The 23,722-nt window shown below is 45.3% G+C and overlaps 1 protein-coding gene across 2 annotated transcripts in view; it reads left to right on the top strand.

Moving 5' to 3' along the window:
- The window catches only part of med13a (mediator complex subunit 13a), an 81,430-nt gene extending 58,945 nt beyond the window's left edge, over positions 1 to 22,485 (top strand). For both annotated transcript variants that reach the window (XM_008284834.1, XM_008284835.1), the window contains 17 exons: positions 1,273 to 1,484; positions 1,951 to 2,147; positions 4,652 to 5,574; positions 6,395 to 6,562; positions 7,104 to 7,327; positions 7,568 to 7,757; positions 8,090 to 8,510; positions 8,725 to 8,956; positions 10,057 to 10,248; positions 11,086 to 11,309; positions 11,907 to 12,049; positions 12,141 to 12,299; positions 13,207 to 13,395; positions 13,831 to 13,973; positions 14,079 to 14,243; positions 21,035 to 21,135; positions 21,356 to 22,485. In XM_008284834.1, coding sequence (XP_008283056.1) covers positions 1,273 to 1,484; positions 1,951 to 2,147; positions 4,652 to 5,574; positions 6,395 to 6,562; positions 7,104 to 7,327; positions 7,568 to 7,757; positions 8,090 to 8,510; positions 8,725 to 8,956; positions 10,057 to 10,248; positions 11,086 to 11,309; positions 11,907 to 12,049; positions 12,141 to 12,299; positions 13,207 to 13,395; positions 13,831 to 13,973; positions 14,079 to 14,243; positions 21,035 to 21,135; positions 21,356 to 21,488 — 4,016 coding nt within the window. In that variant the 3' untranslated portion in view covers positions 21,489 to 22,485. The remainder of the gene's footprint in view (positions 1 to 1,272; positions 1,485 to 1,950; positions 2,148 to 4,651; positions 5,575 to 6,394; positions 6,563 to 7,103; positions 7,328 to 7,567; positions 7,758 to 8,089; positions 8,511 to 8,724; positions 8,957 to 10,056; positions 10,249 to 11,085; positions 11,310 to 11,906; positions 12,050 to 12,140; positions 12,300 to 13,206; positions 13,396 to 13,830; positions 13,974 to 14,078; positions 14,244 to 21,034; positions 21,136 to 21,355) is intronic.
- The last annotated feature ends 1,237 nt before the right edge of the window (positions 22,486 to 23,722 follow it).

The following is a 23,722-nucleotide window of genomic DNA, read 5'->3' as shown; positions in this document are numbered from 1 at the left end:
CTGACAGGAAGCTTAGTAAATGAAAGCTGTATAGAAAGGGGGCTCCTGTTTTGTTCTGTAAATAGTCTCCAGAATACATTAAGGAGAAAACATAAATTCCAGGGAAATGCCAAGATAACTGTGAGAAACTATGTAAACATTTCATCACTTGTGGGCGAGACGCCTGTTAGACTTTTATCTAATAAGTCTTTATCTGTTTCATATTTACGTGTAGCCTAAAACAACGGCACGCTTGTCACATCCGCGTAACAATAAAACAAACATCAGCAAGCGTTTTGACAGAATGTGTAGAAAACACTGAAAGCTTAACGTGACACATCATACATTAAGTCATCCACATTATGCGCATAATTGCTGTCACGGGCTGAGCCGTGCAGCCGTGACAAATAAGGGAGACGCTGACACGACGAAGCCAATCAGCAAATCATTTAACAGAAAGACATCGCAGAACTTAAACTGACGGGCCTGATCCGTGAGATCAGGTACGAGTAGGTGCAGAAGCCACGCCCCCGTCTTCCAGCACCAGCAAGGAAAGCAGACAGCGAGAGAGAGCTGTCATGTTATCTTAAGACGTGATTTGTTCCTCAAAGTTTTTTACTATGATTTCAAGATATAATCAAGTTTATCCCGTTATCAGGCTGTTCAGATGTATGCTCCTCTTCAGACACATAAATATATTATTGCCTCCAGAGTGCCAACTTCATTTTTACAAACAAGAGTTTACAAAGTGATTTAAAAGATGAAGCCAAAGCATGAAACAAGACAATAAGGCCAAAAAAATTAAAATTAAGATAAAGAAGACAAGAAAATGTCAGTGTAAATAAACACAAATAAAATAATCAGCCGATAATAAAAGTCATAAACAGATGGCGTCTATGAAACGGGGTTTTATGAGGTGATTTTTTTATTTTTAGAAGAAGTTCTGCCTTATCTCCTCAGGCAGGTCATCCCAAAGCTGAGGGGCCCCCATGGCCCCTTTAGACGTCCGGTTTTAAGCATCTAAAGCTGCCTGCTGGCTCATATTGGGTCAACATTCCTGCTATGTAGCTTTGGGCCGGTCCCACACGAGCTTTAGAAGTAATCAGTAAAATCTTACAATCAGTTCTAAAATGAACAGGGAGCTGATGCAGAGCAGCCTGGACGCTAGTGATGTGGCGTCGTCTTTGTAAACTAGTAAGAAGCTGAGTTTTAGGCAAGCAAGCGACTTTTACGGTTTATTATAATCCACAGTCTGACATATATCGATTTATTTGTGTCCTTGTCTTTCGCCAGGTTCAGCAGACCTGCACCAGATGTTTCCCACGCCTCCTTCCCTGGAGCAGCACATCATGGGCTACTCACCCATGAACATGTGCAGCAAGGACTACGGCAGCATGGAGCCCAACACGGGCATGACCACGCTGGACGGCACCTCGTCTCTGGGAGGCCACTTCAAGATCGAGGTGGAGGAGAGCTTCTGCAGCCCCAAGCCATCTGAGATCAAGGTGGGTGTGAACTCAAAGCACATTGTTGTTGTGTGTCGGCTACATGTTACTGAATCTACAGAGTGGATTTACCACCAGAATCAGCAGGTGTCTTCAAGTGAATGATTGTTGTAGAGTCTGCCTTTTAGGGTAGGCGTCCAGCTGAGGAGCCTTCAATAAGACTACCACATACCTGAACAAAGAAAAAGTTGAGGGAATTATCACCGGTGCCTTGCTGCTGAAGTTTTAATTTGTCACATACATATTTGTAGGTTCTGTGTCTTACGCTTAGGAGCAGGGCTGAATCTGTAGATACTCTGTCAGGTAGAAGTAATATACGAATACATGTATGTATTTTATCTTGATTTAAATATTTCTGAGGGTTGCTACTCTTCCTGTGCCAATATCTAGTCAAAGGACAGATTTTTGTGCAGTGATCTGTAAACACATCATTATCTTCTTGCTTTATTTTCTGTCCATCTTGCAGGATTATTCGTTTGTGTACAAGCCAGAGCTGTGCCAGGCGTTCGTAGGCTGCTCCATGTTCGCACCTCTGAAGACATTGCCAAGCCAGTGTCTCCCACCTATCAAAATACCAGAGGACTGCATCTACCGACCGAGCTGGACCATGGGCAGGGAGATGCTCAACGCCGTGCCTGTGATGACCTTCCTCAACAAGGACAGGTGTGCTGCTGGAGCTTGAGGCTTCCATATCATTATTGCCTCCATTTCAAAGCATTTTTTTTTCTTTCTAAAGTCTGAGACACCTGTTCAGATTTCAGCCAGTTTGAAATATTCCTTCTAATTGATCATGATGATCTGGGCAGAAGGTTAGTGAGGAACTCTGATTTCGCCTCGCTGAAGGTATGCCAAGGCTGCGCTGGAGGGTTTTGTGTGCAAAGAAGCATGTACTTGTAGTCTGCTCTCTTTCTGTCCACACACCCTCTGGTCTCTCCCTGGACACCACCTTAGCAGGCAGCTCAATTTCCCATGCATGGCTGCCTCAGGCGGAGCGGGGAAATGAGTGTAAAATGCCTTCTTGGTTGAAGACAAGGATTATCACTGGAGTGGTGAGACGGGCCCCCACGGCGGCTCCATGCCACCTCACTGCTCGTAGCAGCTCGGTGTCTTCAGTCTATCTGTCACTGCTCCTCTCAACTCCACAGCTGCACTTCCTACTTTCCATGCAAACGCGGGAATTTAGCTATCAACAAATTTATCACAAAAGTGTCAAATCTGGTTTCATGTAATTGATTTTTCTGTAATCACGGAAGTTCCTTGTTGCACTTGCATTGACTCATTTATTATACCTGTGTTTGGTGAACAGCCAAAACATTAAAACCACCTGGCTGATATTGTGCAGGTCACACTTGTGATACCAAAACAGCTTTGGCTCATGTGACTACGGACACAGGACCTCTACAGGGGTCCTTTGGTGTCTGGCACTGGGTCCCTTGGATCTTGTGGGTTGTGAAGTGGGTCCTCTGGGGATGTGTTTGGAAGCTGAGTAAGCACCTTGGGCTTTTTGTTGTGCTTCTCGAGCTGCTCCAGACCAGATGTTGCAGTGTGGTAGGGCGCATTGTCCTGCTGGGTGAGGCTGATGTTGTCTGCGATTGTTGTTGGTGGTCTGGAGCAGTATTTAGGTAGATGACAGGACCCAGAGTCCCAGCAGAGCAACAAGATAATCAGGTAAACATGTGAGCTTTTATTGTTGTGGCTCATCACTGTATAGCAATGCTGGACTTTTTATTTCAGTTTGAACCGTGTCAGCGGTACTTTGTGTGCTTTTGCTGAATTTTATTGCAGAAAATGCACAAACAAATCATTCAGTTTCTAACAGACAGTACAAGCTCTGTAAACTAATAAAGTGGCCTGGAGCGAATGCCAGCGCATTTCCTCAGGTATGACCGTGATTGGAAAATGTTTTGGCTTATTAGAAAGATGAGACGCGGTGCTTTTAACTGAGAAGTGAGCTGTTGGCATACACTTTATTCAGAAGGCTCAGGCTGGAAATGCAGACTGATTTTTACAGAACAGGTAATTATATTTTGAGCTAATTGCAACTATGGAGTTATACTTTTGGCTGATGATTGGTAAGATTATTAACCTTTCTCTTTTTATTTGAGCACACTAGAGCATGACAGGAAACGAGGGGCAGAACAAGCAACAAAGGTGGTCAAATTTCCAATGCTTCTAATGACTATAATTTGTGGAAGGCTCATTTTTAAGCTTTTTAAGCCACCGGAGTGCTAAGCCTTGTTAAGATGGGCTGTGCAAGGAGAGAGGGGGGCAACTGCAGTTGGCTAAGTTTGGCTCGCGTCCAAAGAGTGATTGGTAGAGATCTTAAAATGTTGTCCCGGTGCTGCCTCTCGGGTCTGCTTCCCGTGGTGAATGTACCCTGGCTGGAGAGAGCGTTGTGCCGGGGCTTCCTTCTAATGGGTCGGTGCCAGGAGTTGTTCCCCACATGCAGCTAGGGACACGATGTGCTCACCCTCCCTCCCTCCCCGCTCTCCTGCGCTCTCATACACACTCGCTGCTTCCTCACAGTTGCTTGCCAGCCCAAAAATAACTCTTACCTCAGAGGGACGCTTGTTGAAATGTTTATTGAATGTCTTTCTCTCTCCCTCTGCTTATTTTTGCTACTCGTTTCTCATTTCTCACTCTCCCGCATTCTTGTTCTCTCATGTGTAAACATGTGCGCAGTCTGAGCCCGCTCCGCATTCCTGTTGTAGTGAACGTCGTGGTGCCCTACTGCCTTATTACTCCAACTGTCTGCACAAATGCAGCGAGACAGTCGTGCAGCGGTGTGTTGTTGTCTGAAGCAATGTTGCTGTTCTGGGAGGCAGGAGGACACCTATGTTCCATGTGCTTGTGCTGGAGGTGTAGACGCAATTAGATGCACAGTAAATCAACACACCAGCTGATGCTGCCTAATCCTGGGAACCTGTTTGTGATGTAATGATGATTGTTTTTTTTATCATGGGAAAGTTTCTCATTTACAAACTAGTCTTAGTCATTGTCTGATAGGGATTAGTTCTAATTATCCTCATGGCTTCATTGTGGATCACATGAATCCTCCTTAGGACCCCTGGACACCCCATCGCCCCGGTTTAAAAGCATTAAATGTGATTATGTTCGGTTTTAGTGCCTTTTCTAATGCGCGTCCTTAAATCTCTCTCTGCCCTCAGTAACATCCCCAGTGTGGGCAGCACCATGGACCAGGACTACAGCCAGACCTGCACCCCTCAGACCCAAACGCCCTTCATGTCAAACAGTGCTCCACCAAGTAACAGTGGCGCGGGCATCCTGCCTTCGCCTGCCACCCCGCGCTTCTCCGCCCCCACCCCACGTACGCCCCGCACCCCACGCACACCTCGCGGCCCCTCCAGCGTCCAGGGCTCGCTCAAGTGTGAGAATTCAGATCTGTACTCGCCAGCGTCCACGCCCTCCACCTGCCGACCGCTGAACTCAGTGGAGCCGGCCACGGTGCCCTCGATCCCCGAAGCCCACAGCCTCTACGTCACCCTCATCCTCTCCGAGTCGGTCATGAACCTCTTCAAGGACTGCAACTTCGACAGCTGCTGCATCTGCGTATGTAACATGAACATAAAAGGAGCTGACGTGGGCGTGTACCTGAGCGACCCTGTCGGAGAGGCCCAGGACCCCTGTAGCTGCGGCTTCAGCGCCGTGGTCAACCGACGCTACGGGAACGGCTCGGGGCTCTTCCTGGAGGACGAGCTCGATATCATCGGCCGCGGCTCGGACGTCAGCAGAGAGGCAGAAAAGCGCTTTGAGGAGCTGCGGCTCTCCTCGCTGGAGAGGACGGGAGTCGGGAGGGGCGACCGCGTCCCAGACGAGCTGATTCTGCTCCTGCAGGACCAGTGCACCAACCCCTTTTCACCCATTTCAAGCCTAGAGCAAGACGTAGTGACGCGGGGGCCAAGCGGGGCCCCTGTACCTCCCTGTGTACGGGTGGAGGAGAGGGACTACCACAGCGACTGCTACATGGCCCTGGAGCACGGCAGGCAGTTCATGGACAACATGTCAGGGGGCAAGGTGGACGAGGCGCTGGTCAAGAGCACCTGCCTGCACCACTGGGCCAAACAGAACGGTGAGAAACAAGGCATTCCTGTCGTTTAAAGTCAGCCAGGTCGTGCGTTTACATCTCTACTGCAGTCACACATACCACAGATGCGTTCTACAGCAAATGACGTTTGTACATTTTCAGGCCGTTGTAGTTCTTTGTCTGTCTTTCAATAGAATAATTAGTTTGGCGTGTTTCCTTTATTCTACATCAGCAGATACAGAGAGAACAGTATGTGGGTACCATGGTAATCAATGCTGTTCAGTTACCCACAAAGAAAAAAACCTGTAAGAGCATACGCAACAATGCTTTTTTTTTTTTTATTTAGCAAAAATATATAATCTTTTTTGTGTTTATATGGAACAAGGATATCAAGAACTCATTTAGATTATTTTTTTGTCTTCCTGTGGTGATTTCGTTTTGAGATGTCATTCTTTACATCTAAAACAACATTAGAAATCTCACCACATATACATTTACAAAACAAATGATTTCAGCAAGTAGATAAAAAATGTATTTTTTTTTGTTGATGCTGTCTTTTGATTTTCCATTAACAACATAAATGGGAAGTAACACTGATTTTTCTTCGGTGTAACGCTATGTTTTTAATTCTGATCAGTTAAGAAACACACTTTGGTGTTCATGTCAGCCAAACTCGTATACATACATAAAAGCTCCGTATTGGGACATTTGAAGAATCCCTCATTAAATAAGGACTGAAGCACTTAGAGACTTGCTTAGAAGTAAACAGACATCTGTTTTGTTTTGGGTTTTTTTTCACCCACTTCATGTCGTATCTCGTGTAATGATGAATCTTTTATGTCTCTTCTACTCATGTCTTCTGCAGCAGTGGACGTGAGTGCGCTGTGCTCTCAGGATGTGCTGCGGGTGCTCATGTCCCTGCAGCCTGTTCTCCAAGACGCCATCCAGAAGAAGAGGACAGTGCGGTCATGGGGCGTTCAGGGTCCCCTCACCTGGCAGCAGTTCCACAAGATGGCCGGACGGGGCTCTTACGGTAAAGCTGGGGGAAACATACAGAGGCTTTGCTCCTATCTAGTTCACTTCTGTTAGTACGTCAGTGTTTTCTCGTACATAAACACAAGAGGGTTCAGTCTGCCAAAAACTCTCTGAAAGTAAAAGAACACAATTCTTTTTATTTTCCTCTTGAGCATAGAAGAATTGGCTTTCAAAAAGGATTACTGGTCAAATGCACAAGATCCACTGTGAGAGTGGTGACAACATTTGGTGTTTGTGTGCTTGACATTTGGGATGTGTGTGTCTTGGGGTGGAAAAACTGTGAATGTTGTCAGATCAATAGGCAGTGTGGTCCCTCTGGTGTGGTCCAGATGTCAGCTCTGTTGGGAGGAGCTGTCAGATCGTCTGTTGACCTCAAATTCTGATGCACAGTGGAGGGCAGAGAGAGGAGGGAGGGGAGCTGACACATTACCTGTTAACAATACTCACTGACTGCTCTGTCTTGCCTTGTTTTTCTTTCTGCCTCCTCCCTTCTTTGCTTTACACTGAATTCTTCTCCTGTTTCCCCATCGCTCCCACAGGCACAGACGAGTCCCCGGAGCCTCTGCCCATCCCCACCTTCCTGGTGGGTTATGAGTATGACTTTGTGGTGCTGTCTCCGTTTGGTCTGCCCTACTGGGAGAAACTGTTACTGGATCCTTTTGGCTCCCAGCGGGACATCGGGTACCTGGTTGTTTGTCCTGACAATGAGGCTCTGCTCAGCGGCGCCAAGAGCTTCTTTCGAGACCTCACTGCTGTCTACGAGGTACAGAAGAAGAGTGTAAACCTTTCATATCCAAACACCACTGCTATAGCTGTGTCCACGTCAACTGAATAATGATCTCAGACTTTTTACTAACCAGTATATTTTCAGCTGTTTAATGGAAAAAAAAGCAACTGCAGCTACATTCATGCCTCCGTTCTTGAACTATTTCTAAACTCCATTTATGTATCAGTTCATACACTTACTGTGTTTGACACGTTGCCTTTATCTGTTTTTGTACAGTCGTGTCGACTGGGACAGCACCGGCCCATTTCCAGAGGCTACCCCGATGGCATAGTCCTCGTCGGCGGCAGTGGAGCCAAAAACCTGGTGGATCAGCCAGTCAGTGACTGGTTCCTCAAGGCTGCCAGCGGCAACAGTGACGCCTTCACTAAGCTCAAACTCTATGCACAAGTGTGCCGCCACAACCTCGGTAAGTGTCATTTACTGTGACATTTACTGCCAGGTAACTGCCGCAGCTTTCATTGTACACCGTCCCTGGTTCTTCTGCTGCTCGATGTGTGATTACACCAGCTTTCTGTTGAATTCCCACCTTCAACACCTCTTGATTTAGTTATTATGATATTATTGCCTTCGTATTAAAAGGCTAGCTAGAGAACCTTGACTGCTTGAAAGAGCTTTGAAATACCGAAGAAGTGTGATCAGTGTAGGAGGATGTTAAAGTGGAATAAATGGACTATTTTCTCTTTGAGCGTTTCATGTTATTGATAAAATCTATTGGTGTATTTCTGTTTCTCGCTTCAGCTCCATACCTCGCGTCACAGCCACTAGACAGCTCCCTCCTCACACAGCCCAGTCCCCCGCCCTCGTCCAACCAGTCGTCATCCACACAACTGTCTAGCTCCACCTCCAGCACAGTCAGCCAGCAGGGCTCGACCAATTCTGCCGGCTCCTCTGTTCCCAACAATAACAGCAGCAGCAACAGTGGGTCCGGAAATGGCTCTGCGTCATCCAACAGCCTCGTGACGTCTTCGGGCCAGTCTGGCAGCACAATACCGTCTGCCAAGCCAAACTCTTTTCCCCCCTTCGGGAGCATGGCGAGCCAGAGCCAGGGAGGTGGTCCTCAGAGTGGACAGCTGGGACAGCAGGCTGGTACCCAGAATACTGGCACCTCAGGGGACAACTCCAGCAGCCAGACCCAGGGGCCCTCAGAGCCTCCTGAAAGGTACTGCACAACACAAAGCCTGCACACCTTCAACAGAGAGACGACACTGAGACCAAACTGAGTGCTCCTCTTGTCAATGGAATAGACTTTGTTTAGCGATGACTCAATATTTTCCAATAGTCTTTAATGTGACACAGTGTTTAGTAAAGTGTGGACAGAACTGAGCTTAGGCAATAACTGTTCTGTAATGCTGGCCTTCTTGTGTGTTCCCCAGCACTTTGGAACGAGACAAGGTGGGCGTGCCCACAGATGGGGAGTCCCACGCTGTCACTTATCCACCTGCCATCGTTGTTTACATTGTGGACCCCTTTAGCTACGAGGAGGCCGACGGCGGTCCGGGGCCGGTGCCGGCCCACTCCAGCGTGTGGACGCTGGGTTTGCTACGCTGCTACCTTGAGATGCTTCAGTTCCTGCCCCCACACATTCGCAATTCTATTTCTGTACAGGTAAGTAGGCTTCCCAAGAGAGCAGCGTTTTTTATTGCTGACCGTATTTTATTTCGTTTTCATAATGCTAAATGCATTAGGGAGATGACGTTAATCGTGTCAGTGTCGGTGTGTCAGTCACTCCTTAATGGTTAACAGATTGCTCTCAGTAGCTTCGCTGCTAATATATCCATCACCATCAGAAGCAGTAAATTGTCCACAGTACACCCCGAGTGTACCAGAAAAATATGAAACCCTGTGACTGTGTAATCCACTGTGGTAGGATTTACACCACAGCTGCACCCAAGTCGACTCTCAGCAGCTAAATAGTTGACTTTTCAGAGGGAGGACATTTGTCATGTTCTTATGGGCCCTGCTTATATGAGACAAATAATATTCATGTTCTCCACCCTGCTAGAGGGCAGTTTAGCACACCAGAAGAGCAGCCAGCCCACACTGAAACGCTCATGTTTTACCTGTAAAACACACGTTTCAAGGTCTCCATTAATCATTTGTGCTGTCAGAACATGTTTTCACACGGAACAAAACTAAGTTGCTCTGCTCTCAGTCACTCTGCCGTTTGTTTCTATCAGTGTTCTAACAAAGTCATTTTTAAGTCATTTCTCAGACTGTTACTGTGACGTAGTTTTAAAAAAGAAAAGAAATAAAATACAGTTATTCTGAACAGAGGAGATTCGACTTGGGGGCATCTTACAGTTAATCTAAATTGTTTATGTTTATGGAGCAGCCCTGATGTATACAGAGGTATATTGGACTGCGTTGCAAATGTATTATGGATACATTATGAAGAAGAAACCACACGACTGCAAATTAACCATAAAAAGTTCCAATGAAGAGTTTTCCTGACTGATTTAATGCTCACTTCCTACTTTTTCCCCCAAGCTGTAAATATTACATAGTTTTGGCCTTAATATTTAAACATGTCAAGTACATTTGAAAGCTTAACCTTATTCCTCTATTCGAGAGCACTTTGGCTCAAAGTCTGTCGTATTAAATGTATGATACTAAATAAGAGGACTGGCCTTGATGTCGATGTGGAGTGTTGTGAGGATGTTCCAGTTTGGTTCCTTGTGTCTAACAGCTTGTCTTCTGTCCCTCAGATTGTCCCGTGCCAGTACCTGCTCCAGCCAGTACGAGGTGAAGACCGTCATATCTACGCCCAGCACCTCAAGTCTCTAGCGTTCTCTGTGTTCGCTCAGTGCAGACGGCCGCTGCCCGCCTCCACCAATGTGAAGTCACTGACGGGCTTCGGCCCGGGCTTGGCCATCGACACAGCATTGAAGAGCCCCGAGGTAAATGCAATGCACAGCCAAGTTGTAGCAGTGGCGCTCTAATTGCTTTGACATAATCCATCTGCAAAGCAGAGACAGCTGTTAGCATGCAGTTGCAGTTCAGTTCTTTAGCTGCTTCCTTTTGGCACAATGAGTTAGCATTAGCATGCTAGCCTCCTCGGTCGTCTGATCGATATGTGAGCAAAGAGAGGCTGGCACTATAGCCCCAGCAGCAGCTTTTTGGTTGCTTACAGCTTTCCAGCAAGACATGAACCTGACCTGATATGACCCTGCCTCTTGCTCCGGCTGTGTTCAGTCAGCCACTGAAAAGAAAGAAGGCAATGAGATATAGAGTTTTTAGCGCTAACCATCCTCTGAGTTTGCTTCTTTTTTTTTTTTCTTGCTGGAACAGGACCAAAGGAACTTGTAACCCTCTGCTACTCTAGAGTTTTCTTTCCATTATCTGCTTGGGTAGCTCCCTGAGACCTTCATAATGGGATCTTGACTCCCGGTTTAGACAAAGGGGCGCTTTAGATCAGGACCTAATTCAGTCGACTTCCTTCCTCACAGCAGGTGCCACCTTTTCCCTTCAACACAGAGGCAAACCTTAAGCTGCCTTGCTGGGATACCAGGGATATTGATGGGAGAATGGGAAGGACACAATGGTGTTCGTTGTTTGTACAGATATCTAATATGTAAACAGAAGTGAGGGTTCAAAGGACACATTTTCTACTACACATTTTCTTGCAGCTTTATATACGCAACATCCAATCAAGCTTTGGCAAATTCTGCATGTGTGGAGCAGATTCATTTCTGTGGAAGAATTTGTCCTGAATCTTTTCTCCTCCCTGTGTGCAGAGGCCAGAGTGTCTGCGGCTGTATACACCTCCGTTCATCCTGGCACCAGTAAAGGACAAACAAACAGAGCTCGGGGAGACATTCGGTGAGGCGTCGCAGAAATACAACGTGCTGTTTGTAGGATACTGTTTGTCCCACGACCAGCGATGGCTTCTGGCTACGTGCACTGACCTGTATGGGGAACTTCTAGAGACCTGCATCATCAACATAGACGTGCCCAACAGGTAGAGACACAATCAGCACTGCACTGTAACCTACCATCTTTCTGCTTTTTATCACCATCAACACTTAACGTCACTCCATCTTCAGACTTATTTGTTTTTTCCTCACTTTGTGTTATGTTGGGGTTTAGAGGCGGATACACTCAAAAAACAAACAAAGCATCTGCTGACAGAAAAAGGCATTTTGCAAGTAGTTTCCCAGCTTTGCCTGTTGCATTTGTTTGAATGTTGAACGTCGTAGCGTTCATGCCAGTGTAGTAAAGTGCTGAAAGTGACTTGACACCATCCTGCTCACTCCTGACTGGTTAATTTTTCTCACAAAAGGTGCGTATCAGCTGTTAATGACACTTAAAATGTGTCTGCTTGATATCTAAACTGTGATTTCTTCATCTGGTATCTCATACTCGCTGTCAAATGACACTTGGTGCTGAAATATATGTAAATTGGACCTGAGAGGAAAAGCGCATGGCTGTCAGTCGAGTGCATATTCCTGAGAAGAGCCTGGGCGCACAGTATATTATTTTATCAGCCGCTTCTGAATAGTTACGATGTGTTTACATTTTGAGAGTGTGTTTTGACACGGCTCTATGTGTTCCACAGGGCGAGGAGGAAAAAGGGATCGGTTCGGCGGCTCGGCCTGCAGAAGCTGTGGGATTGGTGCTTAGGACTGGTGCAGATGACATCTGTTCCCTGGAGGGTGGTGATTGGTCGATTAGGCAGGATAGGGCACGGAGAGTTAAAAGGTAAGGAGGAATATAATAAAATGCAGCATGTGTTCATACCAGCGTGTCGCTCGGTCACTCATCCCGTACGTCTCCTCTCTTGATGCCCCAGACTGGAGCATTCTGTTGAGCAGGAGAAACCTCCAGTCGCTCAGCCGGCGTCTCAAGGAAATGTGTCGGATGTGTGGCATCTCCGCCTCAGACACTCCCAGCATCCTCAGCGTGTGCTTGGTTGCCATGGAACCGCAGGGATCCTTTATCATCATGCCAGGTACAATGTGTGCTTGTGACAAAGATTTTAAATACGCTTCCTATCTGTTTGAATGTGAGTGACATTACTCCACCCGGAGAGGCAGCTCTGATCTGTGTTTGTGTGTGTGTGTGTGTGTGTGTGTTTGTGTGTGTGTGTGTGTGGCATGATGGATGGCAGCAGCATATCACAATGCATGTCCCCACCTTGTCCAGAGCAGATTGATGGCAGGGAAGATCGTGTACCTTTCGCTCATAAAGCACTACCTCTCAGATGCCCATTGATCTCAATGCAGCGTGATGGAGAGTCAGATCAATGGGTTTATTTTGGGAAACGAGTGGGGGATTGTCAGTGCATCATACCGGGATTGTGTTGAGCTATGCTGGGCTGAGGACATCTCCTTTTCTAAAAACCTCCTCGAGCTGAAACAGATTAGCGAAGCTGTGTTAGCCTCAGATGACTTTGACTAAAGGGGGCTGGCGCTAAACATAACAGCTGTTCTGACATTTTAAATCTAGTTTCTTACATGATGTACATATGAGGAAACATTTTTAATACATTTTTAAACCTCACCTCTGTGACTCCAGCTTATCCAATCAATTCAGCCGTGTATTAATATTTAAACAGTCATTTCTTTCCGTTTGAATGCTGTAGTTGAAAGTGGGGTTATTTTAATCACAGTTAAAGCTTAAATTCGCAGCTCAGGTGAAGATATTACTTGTGTATGATGAACATGCTCGTTATTATGCTGCAATTAAATGAAATCAGTTTAAAACCAGCGAAATCTGTAGAATTTGCTCAGTGAAGGTCAGTTAATTGATTGTGTCCGTGCTAGATGAAAGGATTGTGAGAAGGACTCCCTCCCGTTCTGTTTGATTCTCCTCCTTCGCCGCTCTGTTCATCGACCGTCTCTCCCTCCCTCCATCAGACTCTGTGTCGACGGGCTCAGTGTTTGGCCGCAGCACCACCTTGAACATGCAGACGTCCCAGCTGAGCACCCCCCAGGACACCTCCTGCACCCACATCCTGGTCTTCCCCACCTCCGCCTTCGTCCAAGTCGCCAGCTCCAATTACACCAACATCGACACCAACATCGACATTCTGAACGCCACCACTGGTCAGCAGCGCCGCTTCATCTATCTTGCAGTCATTCTGTTGTGTTTCTAATTGAATGTGGCTCATCCTGTTTGCTGGACCCCAGACAAACTCACAGCGACGTACTGCTTCCTTGTCTGTGCTGTTTGTTTGCTTCCCTTCGTTAGTTGAGGGCCTGTGTTGTCGTGCTGTGATGCTTAACACGTCTGCAGCACCTTCAGCTTATTTACTTTATTAAAAAAAGGATTGTTGTCAGAAATGAAGTGAATGTTAAACTGACCTCTATCAACGTATACTGTGCAAGTTCCTCATGTAGATTGTCCTATTTTAACACACAGATTATAAGGGAAGGACGTTTTCGAACGAGCGTTTTGGTGCTTTTCACAGACATCAAGTTTATTTATTCCCAAACTTCTTCAGTTGCACACCTATTGAGTTACTCTCCTGCTCTCTACAGATGGGTCTGATGCCATCGGGATCTTTGACCTGTTGGACCAGGAGAACGAGCTAGTGGACCCAGACATCATTAACATCTCACCCACCACCTCACCAGTACACTCCCCTGGCTCTCATTACCACCACGGAGGTGACGGCAGCAAGGTGAGGCAACACGTACACACACACACACACACAGTCAGCTGAAGAATAACACACAACATGACAAATAGGAAGCAGAGCTAATGCTGAGTTTGCTCCTTGTTGCAGGGCCAGAGCACCGACCGTATGGAGTCTCATGAAGAGGTTCCTAACCTCCTGCAGCAGCCTCTGGCACTCGGCTACTTCGTGTCCACGGCCAAAGCCGGCCCACTACCTGACTGGTTCTGGTCAGCCTGTCCGCAGGCTCAGAACCAGTGTCCACTCTTCCTCAAGGTAAAGCTCCCTGCCTGCTCATATGTTCATTTAGTTGTTGTTTGTCGTCCAGAACCAAGCTGCTACAGTAAACCGGTTAGACCTGACCCTGTTCTTTGATGATTAGTTTTCCTTAACCCACTGAGTCAAAGCAACATGTCCTGCCTGTTGTTTAAATGACACTTATACCATGGTCACATTAAGTGTGTAGCGTACTGGACCATTCACAGGTAGCGTACATTATTAGGTACGGCAAAACAAGACCACGTGCTTTCATTTTGGGATTGTTGTGTGACTTCAGAGTGTGTGTAATATGGCTAAGTTGACAGATACAGACTACAGTAAACTGGTAAAAGTTTTACTTGATTATTTAACACTGGGCCCCCTGCAGGACGATCGTCTTCACCACTACTCTTAGCTCTCTAAAACATCAGTAGTGTTTACACGCTTTATTAGGATCCATGTGTGTGGATAAGGATGTGATGCCTGTTTGGTGGATTTGCCTGCTGTTTTGTCATATTTGTGATGTGAATGGTGTGTTTAATGAACAACGGGCATTAAGACGTGTGTTGGTGTATGTGAGAGCATCTCCTGATCTGGAGTAAGGTGTTAGTAATATTTATTCTGGGAATTTGTGGATTTTATATGGGAAAATGAATGAGATTCATAATGTAGCGTTTATATGATTCATCTTTATTTCACAACTGAGTATTGAAGATACCAAGTTGGTTTGTCTGACGTTGGCGGTAACGCCAGATTCACTAACGATATGAAGGGATGGATTCTCCATTTACTTGATCAGCTTGTTATTGTGAGACGGTGTGTACATGTCCATGTAAGGCCCTAACACTGTTTACAACCCATTGTCATCTTAGTGAGAACCGTATTAATGAATAATAATAAGTACAATTTTGGAGTTTTCACATACATAATAAAGGTTTCTCAAATCTTAAGCTGTGTTGTAAACAGGCAACTTGTTAATCAGATCCAAGTTTGACAGGTGAAACTATAATAATAATAATTTAATACAGACCTGATGTCGTTGTTGTCTGAATGCAGAAAACATTCCCATAAATATAAGAACAATGCTTCAGTGGGAAGTAAACAGGTTTTAACTGGGATATCCCCACAGTCTGTCACAACAATACGTGGATCAAAAGACGGCTATAGTTGCTGTTATATTAAATTAAATGAAGCGTTTGTCAGCTCTGTTTGTAGTTTTAGAGATGAGACTACTTTCAGCTGTTGGCCAACGTGATTCAAACAACAGAAAAAGATGAATGTGGATGAACTGTAGAGTCCATCAGGACCAGTGGCCACCAACCTTTTCCCAGCTAAGATCTACTATATATACTTAAATATAGGTTAAGATCTAGGATTCAGAAAAAAAAGACATATTCAGATGACATACAATTATGTGAAGACGAAGTGTGAACTGAAAGATGCTCGGCTTCTCTCAGAGTCAGCCTCCAGGGTAGAGGTGAAAATAAGAATGACTACATTGAAAGAAATTCACTTTAGTTGAACTGAGTAAGGAGAGCAGCGCAGAGTTTCCCTCGTTAGGCGCCACGTGACAACATAAAGGAAACAGGTGACGAGGAATTATACTCAGTGTTTCAGTCCAAACTGAGGAAAGCCTCCCAGTGCTCACTAAGTGCTCTGTAGTCTCACAAGTCCAGTCCAGTCCGGTCCAGTGCAGCCTGTCAGTCAGCCGGGTCGCTGCTTTGTTTTGATGATTTCTATGAAAAGGCCATCTCACACAGAGAGGCGGAGCCAAAACCGGCTCTGACCTTCAGTGCACAGGAGGAGAGGAGAGGGAAGTTCTCCCTCCTCACTAATCCTAAAAAAGTTTCCCTTCTTTGCTTTTCAATGTCACTCTGCTCTTCACTTATTTACATGTCCGGCTCATTTGGAGGAACATGCAGCCGGCGCTCTGACAGTCACTGGGTTTGTGATGAATCTGACAAGTCCTCCATGTCATGCATTTGCTGAAGACACCTGTCAAATTCAGCTGCCACAATTGTTCAGGATGTGATTCTCTCACAATCTGTGGCAGCGTCTCCAGGTTTTGGCAGTTTGTAAGTCTCCTGTTTCTTAACTGAGAAGTCCACTTTGGCTTTAAGTGGGGCTGCAGTACTAATCATGTCACCCAGGGAGAGGTTAAAAACAAACTGTTAAATCCTCCTGGACTGTATTGTAGGCCTAACATTTAGACGTGTGTTGCCTCCACAACATCAGATTTGTGCATCTTGTTAATTTGATCCTCTCTCTGTCTGTTTGGAGGGATAGTCACTAGAGGAGTTTGTTTAAAGATGGTCAATATAAAGACAAAAACAAATATTTTCTGACTGATCTTTAGCCGTTTCTAGTTGACCCGTCAGTGTTTTTATCACTGACTAATCGGAACACGTTCCATCTGAACATAAAGCTGTGAACACACACAACCAGAGCGTGTGAGTGTGCGTGTTGCTCGTTAACATCGGCTCACCCCATGAAACCGAAACCACTTCATAATTAATGGGACTCATTCACTAAATTCACAAGACAAACCAGATGATAGTTAAAAGCTTGAAATGAATGGAGATGAATCGTCAGTGACACCAACAGCGGTGAGAAGAGGTTGAGATGATAAAACCCTGTGTGACTGTGTGGATTTAATTGCTGTGCCCTGTCCATACAAACCCAGATAAATAACAGACAACGGACCGGGCAGTCAGAGGAAAGCTCCATGAAATAAAATAAAGGCTTTATTCTCTAATGAGCATCACTGGGAGGATATGTCCTTTGGGATAAAATGACTTTGTGCACATGTTTGGTCATGTATGGTGGGAGATGTTCTGTGTGCAGAGCTGACGGCTGGCCTGAGTGGACCTGCTGTGGCTGGTGTAGCTGTTGAATGAATGACATGAACAGTGTGATCAGTGTAGGATGCTGGTGTTGTGATGCCTTTAGATGTTCAGGTGGCGGCCAAAACATGAACAAAAGACACTAAACTGCAGGTTTGTGCAGTAATAATGCATTGCTCGGCCGAAGTACATAAAATAATTGTGTCAAGGTTTGTTTTTATGTGTTTTCCATCAACAAAAATAATTAGTTTTTTCCAAAATGGTAGACAACGGGTTATGGTTTAGCATTTATAGCAGACCTCAGATCAGTTGAGTCAGCAGCCGTCTTATGTGACGCTGTGTTCGTCTCATTCTTTTATGTCTCATTTGCTGTTTAACTGCGTTTTAGAGCTTTTTCATGAACACACTCCTGCTCTGCTCTTCTAGAAACACTTTCCACCAGTTCTGTGTGCAGGCCAGTGAAGTTTTTCTGCACCAAACTGGGATTATTGTTCAGAATGTACTGTGTGGTACATGATCAGGGTTCCCACACATCCTGGAAAACCTGGAAAATGATTGAGCAATGTTCCAGTCATGGAAAATTAGGAAAAAAGGTCAAATGTCCCAGAAACGGTTAAATTATCCTGGAAAATGATTCGTCCTCCCAACTCCAATTTGTCATGCTAATTATTCCGCTGTGATCTGTGGGTGTGTTTGCATTATTCTGTGATATATTTGTCATAATTAATTTTCATAGATAAATTATAGCCATAGACGGCACATCAAATGTCTGAGTAACAAACAGTCTGAGTAAATGCAAGCTGCAGCTGAAAACACTTTCAAAGAATGAGGAGACAGGGCAATGTATGGCGTGATAACTTGTGTCTGTAGCAGCTGAAAATGTCCTGGAAAAGTCCTGGAAAATAATTTCAGGGGAAGAGTGGGAACCCTGATCAGCATTTCCTTTAATTGCTTACAGCTCAAACCAGAGGTTGAGACTTTTCTCATTAAGGAGCGTTCCCCAAATGATGCTTGATTTCTGACCAGGCAGACAGCAGCCCTGACCGAAGCCCTTGTTGTGGGGGGGCTGAGACTCATTAAAACAGTAAAACGAGTCGTAAACACAAAGAAAGACTGCCCGAGGAAACTGTGGCTCATTTTCCAGCCCTTCAAGATTAACGCTGATATGTTGTCTAACTGAGTGACACACAGAGACTGAAGTGGAGCCTTGTTGTGTCTGATCTGCTCTTCAGAAAACAGGGACTGTGGTAGTGTGGGGCTTCGTTAGAGCCACAGAGCCTTTAATTAAATTATGTATCTTTGTTTAAAAATGCACACAGACAGATGTAATCCACTTCAACAGAGCTGTACTGAGCAGCTTCAAGATATTTAAAATATGTGATTGGGAGGGAAGGAAAGGAGGAAAGGATGGAGTAAGGAGAGAGAGGAAAGGAGGAAAGGGTAAGGTAAGAAGAGAGAGAAGGAAAGGAGGAAAGGATGAGGTAAGGAGAGAGGGAAGGAAAGGAGGAAAGGATGAGGTAAGGAGAGAGGGAAGGAAAGGAGGAAAGGATGAGGTAAGGAGAGAGAGAGAAGGAAAGGAAAAAAGGATAAGGTAAGGAGAGAGAGGAGGAAAGGATGAAAGGATGAAGTAAGGAGAGAGAGGAAAGGATAAGGTAAGGATAGAGGGAAGGGAAGGAGCAAATGATGAGGTAACGAGAGAGAGGAGGAAAGGAGGAAAGGATGAAGTAAGGAGAAAGAGGAAAGGATAAGGTAGGGAGAGAGGGAAGGAAAGGAGGAAAGGATGAAAGGGTAAGGTGAGGAGAGAGGGAAGGAAAGGAGGAAAGGATAAGGTAAGGAGAGAGAGAAGGAAAGGAGGAAAGGATAAGGTAAGGAGCGAGGGAAAGAAAGGAGGAAAGGTCAAGGTAAGGAGAGAAGGAAAGGAGGAAAGGATAAGGTAAGGAGAGAAGGAAAGGGGACATGAAGTGAGGGCTTCAGGAGGAAGGATGCTCTGCTGGAGCTCACCCTGTTCTTTCCTCTTCTGTGCTTTCTTTTCCCTTTTTACTCTCTTTCTTTGCTCTTCACTTCTCCTTGTCTCCTCAGCCTTTCCTCTCCATCTTTTGTTTCCCCTCTTTCTCCATTCCTCCCTTTCTTGTTCTTCCTTTGCTTCTCGTTTTCCTCCTCTGCGTTTCTTCTCTCCTCCAGCTGCTCCTTTGTGGTGAACGCTGGCTCCTGAAAGGAGACGGCATATTTTATATTCTGCTAGACTGTGAAGCAAGCTGTTAGGATCCAACAAGATGCTGTTGTGAAGTCAAACGATGAGCTGAGGCAGCGCACCTGAAGCTGCTTGTTCCTGGAGATGAGGAGTTTAATCTCTTCATCTGTCTCGCTTGCCTTCTTCTTCCACTCCTTTTAAAGTATTTCTCACAGACCACGTCCTTCTCCACGTCCTGCACTGTCCTCTGCACTGTCTCCTTCTAGAGCATCACAGTGCTCCTCTGTTGCTCTTCACTCCTCTTCAGCTCCTTGTCTTGCTGAGTGAGGACATCCAGGGTTTCCCTCTGTGTTCTTGTGATCCTCTGCGTTTTGCTTCAGGATCTCCCACACCTGGATCAGCTCCTGCCTCTGAGGACGACCTGCTCCTTCAGACATCTGTTATCCTCCTTGGAAGACTTCATCTTGTTGGTGGCAGAGTAGAGGGCATCTTTCCCTCCTGATTATTCTGCTGCTGCTTCCTGCAGCTGACCTGGACTGGTTTGGCACGAGGCCAAATGCCTGATAGCTGGAAACACACATGTAGTCGATCCCAACAGAGAACAACACGAGCTGTACAGGTGGTCCTGCAGGTGAAGCTGCTGAAGCTGCTTTCAATATCTGATTATTGAAGGTGGTTCTTTTTTGAGTTTGTTTGAGGTTGTGTTCAGGTCCTAACAAATAAAATATTCTATACTGGTGTAGATACTGACATCGTTGTGTTATTTTGTGAGACTAATAAGTTCCTGGATTTGTTACCTGAATGTAAAAGTGCTGCTAAAATGTTTAAGACAATAAAAGTGAAGTCAGGATGTACAGCACAGACAGCTAATCGCCTGCACTGTTCTGGCTGTGGACTGGTTCTGGAGTGTGTTCTTCAGTGGATTTAGTCTGTCCCAGTGTCTCCTGTCTGTTCGGTGTAAACCCAGACTGACTGAGCTGCTGAGACCAGGGCTGTGGGGACCAGACCACCTGCTGCAGGACTCCCTGCTCTCCTTATGATTGAACGTGTTTTGCTTTTTGACTGGGCTGGATGTTTGGTCTGATTGTCCTGCTGCAGGATTAAACTGAGCAGACGCCTCCTGATTGTATCGTCGTGGATAACAATCTAAACATCTGCAGGGCTTAGCAGTTGTGTAGACGCAGCTTCTGTGAATGCCGGCTCCCATCCATCATATCAGCCTCGCGTCAACACAGAACGTCCTGCGTTTTTGGAGAACCCTGTAATTACAGCTGCTTAGCGTAAAGACGGGAAGCAACAGAACCCGCTAATCAAAACGCTGTTTGTTTGATTTGTATTAAAAAAAGGACACACAGGAAGGTGATGAGGCTGATGAGGGGTCTGTGTTGATTCACTGCCCCCCAGCTAAGACCTGGTTCAGCATGCGGCACCTCATGAAACCACAACTGTGTTTAAAGAGGCAGCGAAGGTGTAAACTGTTAATGAACTGCAAATTGTTTGTTGCATTTCGTTACTTGTGTGACCATATCTGAACACGTCTAATTAAACCCTTGGGTGTAATTGCACAACTGAAAACCGCACATATTAAAAAAAAAAAAAAGCACAGTTTGTATTTGCAGCGATATGCGTTGATTCTAGAGCCGCTTCCAGACTCACCGCTGCTCTCAGTCTGCTGTGAAAAGAGCTGTAATTATTTAGATGAGCTGTAATAAAAGGCTGATGACTTCATTGTAGTACGTCTGACACCCCCTCTCTCCCTCTGCTCTCTCTCTCAGGCCTCTTTGCACCTCCATGTGTCTTCAGTGCAATCAGATGAACTGCTGCACAGCAAACACTCCCACCCCCTCGACTCCAATCAGACCTCAGATGTACTCAGGTAAACAGCACCGCAACACACTCCGCCTCAAGTCAGGCGCACAAATTACCGTCACCACCCTGCTGGCTCTGGTTCCAGGCTGTGCTGTGGATTTGTGGAAGTTGTTTTTTTATGCACAAAGCTCCACATATAGACCTCATGTATGTTTGTTGATTGTAAGCCAGGTTTGTCAGCCTGTCAATGAATTGATTAAAGACCAAGTGTACTTCTTCCTGAACAGATTTGTGCTAGAGCAGTACAACGCCCTCTCCTGGCTGACGTGTGACCCGGCCACGCAGGACCGACGATCGTGTCTGCCCATTCACTTTGTGGTGCTCAACCAGATGTACAACTTCATCATGAACATGTTGTAACCGACGGCCTGTTACAGGAGCCGTGTAAGAGAAGCATTTCACCGAAGAGGAACGCGACAGCTCCAACGGGTGTTTCATCACGAGTGAAGAGAACCAGAGCTGGATCCTGCACCCAGACGGGATTACGCGGCTGCTCAGAGCCTCGCCAGTCCCGTCTCCACATCTGTGGATGTTACTGGTTGAGACAGTCCTGTCCCTGTGATTTAAAGACATGCACATAGAGACAAGGGAATAAAGAAGAGGGGCAACCCAGAAGTTAAGTCGCAATTATTGAACGTGAGAGAATGACAGATTGGCTGTCATGTACAGTAGCATGGCAGCGCAGTCACTGGCCAGTCTGTATCGGAGAGACGAGTCTATCTGTAAAGTTATTGGAAGAAAAGGGACATATTTGATCAAGGAAAAACTCAAGAATGGATCTTTGGTTTTAAGACAAGAAATTCCTTTTTATTCCTTTGGATGAAATAGTATCCAAATGAAATGCCTGCATCTATCTTATTTATTGTAAGTTTTTAAATGTATAATTTGTCTTATTTCTTAACCTCTTTTATATATAAAAAATGGAGAAGGTTTATATCACCTTCCTGCTTTAAAGCAATTGGTCTAAGATATATGTAATCGTCTTAATTAATAAAACAACCAGGAAAAATCCCATAAAAATTAAATAAAGTCCCAGTAGGTTGCTTTTAGAGTATTATTTTTTGTAATGGAGACAGAATATTTGTATTGTCACAATGTACAGAAGAATTAGAGTGGAGAATTATGCTTCATGCCTGTGAGCATGAAGGACTTACAGCAAAGCTGTAGCTTCAGAGGACTTGTACAGCAATGAACTTCACTGTGTTCAAATAAAGAGGTACATTGTTGTATATAGTATTTTATACCACACATTTAGACACAAAACCAAACGGCAATATATATAAATAATTATATATGAATGCCATGCCAGCAGCTGGTGGTATGGCTTCTGTTTTAGGAATAAAGTGCGTCAACTTATTTTCCTGTGCTTGTGTTTATTGCTCTGGGGAGGGGGACTGTGATGTGCAATTGGACACCGTAGTGGAGTGGAAGGAGAACGATTGGCTTCTCTTGGAAGTACCTCAGGTTTGATCCTCTTTTGTTTTTTTTTTTTAACAGGTGAAAGAAAACGAGAGCGAGAATGAGTGTGTTAAATGCAGACGAGCAGTGTCCTTTTCAGCACATCCTTCTAATTCACTGTACCTCTCCTCACTCTGATTGGCTGAGGTCCTCTTTTGGCACCACTTCTGATTGGTTATGGATACATTTAGACCAATCCCATTTTACTTCACTGTGAAAGTAAATGTGTGGTGTAAATGAACTTTAACCAGCTCTGTGGTTACGGACGGCTGCCCATTGGACATGCAGTGTTTGTTCAAAGAGGAAGATGTCCTGTCTGGATCTCCTTCAGAGGAAACTGTGCTACTGAGAATCCACTGATGTTGCTCTTCATCTTGCATATTTGTCGACGTTTGTCGGCTTTAAAATTTGACCATCAAGATGTATTTGGTCTCCTTTTGAGTGTAGATAAATACATTCAGTATTTAATAAACCTCTGAACATTTATTTTGCCATGTTTTCTTTTTGGAGAATCATGGTCGTCCGCAGCAACCATCTGCTTGTACTACACAGTAGATCTGCGAGCTTGTTACCGCGCTCTCTATTCACAAGTGGGAAAGGCATTGAAATAACCCTGCATAATAATTTGAGTCAGATATCTTACTTGTAAATTGCTGAATTGCCCCTGGGTCATGTAGTAGCAGCTGGCAGCTCATTCTTTTGAGAATTTCCTGCATTTCCTCTCGCTGTCAGCAGCCTTTGAGTAAACAGAGGTCCTGCTCTGTTTTCCTTCATTTCTCAGCAACTGCTGTCAATGTGCCCTTGAAAAATGTGGTGGAGTTTACACTGACATGGTGTCAATGACTGGGGAGGTAGAAGTCTGCCACATTGAGGCAAGTGCTCTGAACGTTGAGGAATCGATGGACACTTGGGATGTTTGATTGAGGCCTCTTGTAGCCGTAAACCCAAGTATGTCAGGCCAACTGTGATTATAGTAATGTGTGGTTTTATGACTGCAACAGATTAATTAATGCTCATTAAGGGATGGTTACCCTGGAGTTGGCAGAAACAATGATATTCTAGAAATATATTATGAATATCATGTTATTAATACACACTAATAAACTGAATCAACCAGCAGCAGGAACTCTGTCTGG

The sequence above is a fragment of the Stegastes partitus genome, unplaced genomic scaffold (assembly GCF_000690725.1).
Source record: "Stegastes partitus isolate 25-593 unplaced genomic scaffold, Stegastes_partitus-1.0.2 Scaffold375, whole genome shotgun sequence".
Taxonomy (NCBI): domain Eukaryota; kingdom Metazoa; phylum Chordata; class Actinopteri; family Pomacentridae; genus Stegastes; species Stegastes partitus.
This window is presented reverse-complemented; position numbering and strand designations above follow the sequence as displayed.